This window comes from Elephantulus edwardii, unplaced genomic scaffold, assembly GCF_000299155.1.
Source record: "Elephantulus edwardii isolate Elephantulus edwardi_28Jun2011 unplaced genomic scaffold, EleEdw1.0 scaffold00009, whole genome shotgun sequence".
Classification (NCBI taxonomy): domain Eukaryota; kingdom Metazoa; phylum Chordata; class Mammalia; order Macroscelidea; family Macroscelididae; genus Elephantulus; species Elephantulus edwardii.
This window is the reverse complement of record NW_006399759.1, coordinates 7758303-7766062: the sequence shown is the minus strand read 5'-3', so window position 1 is coordinate 7766062 and position 7760 is coordinate 7758303. Positions and strand designations below refer to the sequence as shown.

General features: G+C 40.2%; 1 protein-coding gene across 1 annotated transcript in view; it reads left to right on the top strand.

Moving 5' to 3' along the window:
• Window positions 1–6507, top strand: part of RAB10 (RAB10, member RAS oncogene family) — an 89800-nt gene extending 83293 nt beyond the window's left edge. The window contains exons 5-6 of the mRNA XM_006880616.1: window positions 2164–2265; window positions 6064–6507. Of these exons, the coding sequence (XP_006880678.1) occupies window positions 2164–2265; window positions 6064–6147 (186 nt within the window). The 3' untranslated portion in view covers window positions 6148–6507. The remainder of the gene's footprint in view (window positions 1–2163; window positions 2266–6063) is intronic.
• Window positions 6508–7760: the final 1253 nt, after the last annotated feature.

The window sequence follows — 7760 nt, the reverse complement described above, 5'->3', positions numbered from 1 at the left end:
CCTGCCGCATGGGCGCTTGGCGGGTGCGCGGTCCCTCAGCGCAGGAGGCCTGCGGGAGGCGCGTGGCCCCCCCCCAGCGCAGGCGGCCGTTGGGGGCGCAACCCCCCACACCCCGCCGCACGGGCGCTTGGCTGGTGTGCGGCCCCTCTTGTGTGGGCGGCCTGTAGGCACCTGCTTCTCCCACAGCCGCCATCCTGGATCCAAGAATTCTCTCCAGACCAAGTCCACCTTGCAGCAGTGTGGTGGCTTCACTGTACCAGTCTTGAGGGCCGGTGCCCAGCATCCATCCTGGGTGAGGGAATCCATTGGTTCTGGCTATGGAAGCCTCATGGAGCTGCAGCGGCTGTGCGGCTCGGCGAAGGCTCTGCAGCAGGGGGTTGGGAGCCACGAGACTCACCCATTTCTCCTTGGGAATCCTTGAATTCCTGTTGCTGAGCCTCAATCTTCACTGAGGGCCAATCATCAACTGTTGAAGTGTTCAATTATCAATAAGCCAAGGTCTGTGGAAGGCCATAATGGCCCTGCTTTAAGTGATTCGCTGCTCCCGCAGTTCACCACGCTGTCTCTGCCTCCACCGCCATCTTGGATCTCCAGATTTAAAATTTTACAGAACTCTTTCTTTAAATTAGTATGTTTTCAAATTTGGGAATCAGGAACATGTGATAAGCAGCTACTGTTGACATGCTTTGGTCACTTTAAAAAGACCTTGTGGCATAGTGCATAAATGTATCAGCCTGCTCACTAGACTGTCAGCAGTTTGAATTCACCAGACACTACACAGGAGAAAAATGGCAGCCTTCTTCCATAAAGATTACACCCTGAGGAGGGTCTCTATGAGTCAGACCAACGTGGTAGCAGTGCATTTTGTATTAATGTAAGACGGAACTGACCCATAGCTGACCCTCCACTGCATTTTCAAAGGCAGTATATCACATGAGAGGAGAATATTCACATCCTTCTTCTGTGGAGCAGCTGGTAGATTGCAATCTTTGGGTTGGAGGTGCAGCTCCTTACTACTAAGCCACCACAGCTTTCTGTTTTCTTTCTTGTTTTTTAATTAAATATTAATGAAAGTTTACAGAGACTTTGTATTTCCATTCATACATTGTTGCACAGTTTTCTCCTTGCCCACCCCTCCCCCAGTTCCTTTTCTCTTTGAAGAAGAAGAAAAAAAATTCTTACATTGTTATACAATCCTCCTCTCCTGCCCCACCCCAAGTCCACTTTATTATGCAGCTCTTATTCTGGACTCTTGTCATGAAAATAATACCTACTCATATATTCCCTTTAAACATTTCTCTCCCTCATCTGTTTAAATGCAATAAACATTATTTATCCCCACTTTTCTTAAGTTCCCCTAACCCTGATGTGAGTCATGTTTTACAGCAGTGGTGCTATGCACTATTTGTCCTTTTGTGACTTAGATATTTCACTCAGCATAATGTCATCCATTTTGTATAATATTTCATGAGTTCCTTGTTTTTCAGTGCAGCCTAGTATTCCGTTGTGTGAATATACCACAGTTTCTCTACCCATTCATTTGTTGATGGGCCCTTGAGTTGTTTCCAACTCTTTGCTGTTGTGAACAAAGCAGCAATAAACATGGGTATTCATATATCTGCTTAGATAGCAGTTATGGTCTCTTTGGGGTATATTCCCAGTAGTGGAATTGCTGTGTCAAATGGTATTTCTATTTCCAACTTTTTGAGAAAGTGCCATACAGCCTTCCATTGAGGTTTGCACCATTTTACACTCCCATCAACAGTGAATAAGGGTTACGGTTTTCTCCACAACTTCACTAGCATTTGTTGCTTGCTATTCTTTTGAATTTTGCTATTCTTACTGAGGTGAGATGATAGTTGTTTTGATTTGTATCTCTCTTAGAGCTAGGGATTTTGAGCATTTCTTCATGTGTGTGTTTGCCAGCTGAATATCTTCTTTGGTGAAGTGTCTGTTCATATCCTGTGCCCATTTTTCAATTGGGTTGCTTACCTTTATCTTGTTGTGGTGCAAGACCTGTATTCTTAATGTATTGAAATCATCTATTTTCTGTAATCTAGTTGAAACTTACCTTTAGAATATTTCTGTTTCCTCTAAGATGATAAATACCACTTGAAAGTTTATACTTAATAATTCTGTAATAATGTTTTGCTTCTATTTTAGATTGCAAGGGAGCATGGTATTAGATTTTTTGAGACTAGTGCAAAAGCAAATATAAACATTGAAAAGGCGTTCCTCACATTAGCCGAAGATATCCTTCGAAAGGTAAGTTCCTCTTTTAACTTTAACTGCCAGGAAGCTAAGTAGCTTAGTTGAACATTTCGTTTCTTCTAAGGCATGGACTTAAAAATTTAAAAAAAAAATATTGTTGCTGAAAGTGTATCTATCTTATTAACTGATTCTCCAAAGTGAAGTAATAAACTAGGAAGGAATAGATCTGTCTTTAAATCTGAGGGATCTAGCTATTAATAATAACTCATGTATCTGTTATTTCACATTCATTCATAATCCTGGCTCATGCTCCTTTTTCAGGTTTCTTATCTGGTCCTTCTTTTAATATTTTATTTTAAGTAATTAGAGAGAATCTGAATATGGTGTAATGTATCCTTAATTTTCTCTTTTATCTATTATATGTATTAAGAGGAAATGTGATATAGATGCTGATAAATAAGATGTGAATATTAGGACACATTTTTTTATGCTGGCAGTTTTTATATTTAAAATATCTTTTAAAATCAGCTTATAGATCAAAACAAGGTATATACCTGTAAAACTATAAAAGAAGTGAGAGATATCAAGTATAAATCTAATAAAATTTCTGAGCCAAATATGGAAATTAAGTTAGATGTTTCACTGTCATAAAATAAATCCTGGACTAAGGCATTAAAACCAAGTAACTTAGTTTTTTAGAGTGACATATGTTGTCTTTTAACTCCAATGGATTATTTGAAACTGAGGGGGAAAAAACCTTATCGGTATGGCTGTTCAAAAATAATACAGAAAGAAGTGTGTCAACATTCTGTATATCATGTTTTAGAAAATAGCACTTCAGGAAATAAAGTTTTCTGTAAGAATTCATTTAGAAAAAAAAGAATTCATTTAGGTCAGAATTTGAATTCAATTACAAACAGGAGGAGAAGCTTCAAGATAGTAAATAAATATGAAAGATATCTATAACATAGTGAAAAAAGGCACTTAAGAGATGATGTGTATGGTGTGATCTCATTTTTTAAAATGATACCATATATGCACACATGCAAACACAACAAAGCAAAATGTCAAATGCAAACTTGCATTAAATTTGCCCAAGCACCTCACCCATACCTGTTGCTTTCAGGTCACTTCCAACTCTGAGGGACCCTGGAGGCCAGAGTAGAACCCCGCACCCCCATGGACTTTCCAAGGCTGTCATCTTTATGGATGTTAGGAATCTCTGGTGGCTTAGTAGTAAGGAGTTGCACTGCCAACCCAGTATCCACTAGGGTGTTCCTCGGACGGCAGTTGTGTCATCTCCAGCCTCTGAAAACATGCTGTAAGGTCAGCTGTGAGCTGGTTTCCACTCAGTGGTCTAGAACAATCTTAAATAGAGGCTGTCTACCACATCTTGCTCCTGAAGAGGAGCTGGTGGTTTCAAACTGCCAATCTTTGATTAGGAGTGAAATGCTTAACTACTAGGTCACCAAGACTCTTTTGTCTTGCCTTTAAAATCCAACTTCTCTAGAGTCTTCCTTCTCATGGTGACCCAGCAGGACCAACTAGAACTGTCCCTTAGGGTTCCTAGACTGTACATTTTTAAAGAGCCTAACTTCTTTTCTCCTGAGGTGCAGCTAGTGGGTGTGAACTGCTGGCCTTTAGTTAGCCACTCAATGAGCATTTAGCCTGTTGCTGCGTCCAGTTCCCTCTTGGCTGACACTTGTTGGGTCCATTGAGTCAGTTTTGACTCAAAGCCACTCTGTGGACAACAAAACGAAACCTTGCTGGATCCCATGCCATCCTTGCAAGGATGTGTAAGGAGTGGAGGGTTACAGATGTGATTTCTGACCAGCACCCTCTTCTGCCCTGCTTTCTTACATGATGTTAGAAAAATCAACTTTAGAATTAAATAAGTTTAAACAATTAGTTATTTTAATAATTCATTCACATGATTAAACATTTTCATTCAAAAGTAAAAGTGCAAAGAAATTACCCACTTATTCCCTCAGTTGGCAAGTCCTCATCCCTCAGCCCTTCCCAGTAGGTAAGCATATGAGTGCACGTATACTTTTATTCCTGCAAACCCTCCCTTTAAAAAAACATTGTGGTACCAAAAATAGCAGATTGGTGGCCTGAGTGGCCAGAAGTCCAGCAGTCTTGGCTTTAGAGGCAGACCCTCTCTGATTTCTTTTATATCTCCAAAGAGACTGGCTATTCTAGGAGTTCTACCTCATTAACATAACAAACCTAACCTCTTCCCAAATGAGATTCTAACAGTAGGCATGGAAGGTAGGGTTGACAGCACATTTGGGGAGGACAGAATTCTTCTCATAATGTCATCTTAGAATTTTAAGCTGTGAGTGAATAATCTTAATGTCTAAATAATTTTTCACATGTGCAAGTATTTGAAGGACAAATTTTCAGAAGTGCCCAAAGAGAATGTAAGTGTGTGGGCACAAGTGCATGTGAACACAGCCCATGGGATTTCACCGGTGACACCAGATTCTGTCCTGGTGGTTATAGCAGTCCTTACCTCCACTACAGTGCAAAAGAGCATCTGCTCACTCACAGCCTTCCCAGCGCAGTGGATGACAAGACTCTGAGAGCTCCACCAGTCTTGTCGGTAGTTTTTAAATGTGGGTTTAATTCATAGTTCTCTTATTGGCAAGATTAGACATGTTTTTACATGTGTAAGAGTCACTTTAACATTTCTTTGCCAGTGACCACTTTGACTGTTCTTTGCCCATAGTTTCCTATGTGGTTATTGACCTCCTCCTCCTTAGCTGGGAACTCTTTTTTAAGTTCTGCTTAATAAAATTTAATTAATACTCTGACTCTCAAATGTTTTCTCCTGCAGGGAGTAGTTGTCCTTTTTTAGAGAAGGGTGGGTTAAATTGTTAAAAGATAGCCTATGATAGAGGTTCTAATAAATAAATGCGGGTACTACCCTCGTTCAAGCACCTCTGCGTCTTTACCAGCTCCTGCACACTCAGAAGTTCCCAGGGAAAGAGCATTTCTTACGCAGCCATCTTCATTTCTTGTTGTGGGCTAGGTGCTGAGCTGCCTTTCCTTCTGTACATTTTTTCTCAAACATCTGTATTCTGAAGCAAAGTCACTTGTTCAGGAAGGGCCTGTAATGCCCTTTTTAATAACGTGGCTTTCAGCTTTAATAACATACAAGTTGGAGAAGACACCCGCAGACACTGAGAGTTAGCAGGTGACCTCAAAGGGAAAGCTAGACATACCACCTTGTTAAGAGTTAGGTGGAGATAGTTACTTGCTAGCCAGAACTTAAATCAACCCAAAGCTACGAAGGAAGACAGGCCTCAACATTAGCTAGTAAATACTTTTCACAGATCAGGGATAGGTCTTTATCAGGGATACAAATCTTTATTCAAAAAACTTAAGATTTCAGAGACAATAAGGAACCTCTAGAGTTCTAGAGACCTCTGAAAGGTGTCCTGGTGATTCAGTGGGTTAAATGTTAGACTGCTGCCCAAAAAGAGCTGACGTTCAAATCCACCAGGCACTGTGCAAGAGGAGGATGAAGCGTTCTGTTTCTGTAAAGATTCATGGTCTTGGAAACCATGTGGGGAGTTCTCCCCTGTCCTAAAGGGCCACAGAGTCAGAATTTACTGGACACCTGGTAGATTTGGGTTTGAAAGCCTCCAGGCGGTTCTCAACTTGAAAGAAGCAGGGGTGGCGAATTAAAAAAAGAAGCATCTATCTTGCATGGGCAAGGGGAGGGGAGTATGTGACTGAAATTGCATTTCTTTGCATAAATTGACATTTCTGAAATACTTCCTTTGAATTGTGATTTATCTGTGGCAACAGTTTTTTATGGACACTTTCCTTATGTATCTTTTTCAGACCCCTGTAAAAGAGCCCAACAGTGAAAACGTAGATATCAGCAGTGGAGGCGGCGTGACGGGCTGGAAGAGCAAATGCTGCTGAGCGGCCGCCTGTCCATCGGAGGCAGCTGCCACCCCGTTTTCTCTTGCTGCATAATAAACCACTCTGTCCATTTTTAACCCTGAACAGATATTTTTGTTCCTCATCTTAACTATCCAGTCCATCTATTTTGTTTGTTCTCTCATCTGTGACTGCTTGCTGACTTTTTAATTTTCTTCAAACAACAACAAAAATTGTATAGAAAAATCATGTCTGTGACTTCATTTTTAAATGTACTTGCTCAGCTCACCACTGCATTTCAGTTGTATTATAGTCTGGTTCCTCTTATCAACATTAAAACCTATAACAATCATTTCAACTCTATTCTGCAAATTGTATAAGAATAAAAGTTAGAATTAACAATTTTATTTTGTACAACAGTGGAATTTTCTGTCATGGGTAACATGCTTGAGTCCCTATAATCTATAGACATGCAATAGAAAAAGAAACAAAAGCCAGGAAAACCTTCATTTCGCCTTGAACATGTCAGTGGGATTAATTTTGTCCTGTGCCTTATGTGGAAAGGAACTTTTTTGGTTTTTCCTTTTTTGTTTTGGTGGAAGCATGTGCAGGAGACATATCATCCACACATAAATCATTGCCATGTCTGTGGTTTGCTTGGCTCTTATTTTCACAGTAGTTAACTGAGGACAAAGGATAATACAGAATGATAACTTTGGTTTGCTGAGTCTCTTTTTTAAGTGGCCTTGATATTTAAATTATTCCCGCCCACCATTTCCTCTCCTTGGCCACTTTTCCCTTATTTCTCCTTCCTGCATGCTGCTTTTTTGCTTCTCCCTCTCTCCCCTCCCATGGTATGAGTTATTTAAAATGAAAGGGACAAAGAGGTTTGTCCAGTTTAACATAAAGCACTGATTTAATTTACTATGTAAACCGAGAGGTGAATTCTAACTGCCTCCTGTCAGATGTCAGTTAGTGTCGTCCCCTCGTCTGTTCTCTGTCCTAATGTTTTTGTGTTTTTGTCTCCAGATGCCTTTCTCTGCTCTTCTCCTTCTGTGGTCTTCCTCTCCTTCCCTCTTTGTTCCCCTCCGGCCTGTCCGTTGAGTTTATGAAATGGAAGAGTTAATTGCATGCACTAGTGTTTGGAGGGTATTGTGGTTTGTCTTTCTGATTAGGTGTGTAGCCTGTTCACTTTCCTAGAATAAAGCTCTTCATCTGAATTTGAGGAGTCTCCATTTTGGCACCTCCTCTGGCAGTTTGGTAGCCCAGTAAAGGTCTAAATGGGAAAAGATAAAGACAAGAGGAGTGAAATTTATTACCATTTTTGCCAAATGTATTAAGATTTGGCCTCTTAAGAACACTTTTTCAGTGTTAAGTTATCTTTACCTTAAGATTTAGGACACTTTAGAATATTAATTTTAAGTCCTACCTTCATATCCTCTTCAAAAATTGTGTTATTGTGGATTTGGAAAAAGGACAACAAAAGACCTTTCATGTGAAGATAAGGTTTCTCGCTTTGTCTAACCCTGGTTTCTTTTTTGCCTTTGGTTTTTCTAGTTTGCTTCATTGCTTATCTTTAGGATAGGATAAGTTAAGTTCACTACGCTGCTAGCATCCTAACATGACACCTTTCTTGGAATAATTGTGAATAGCAT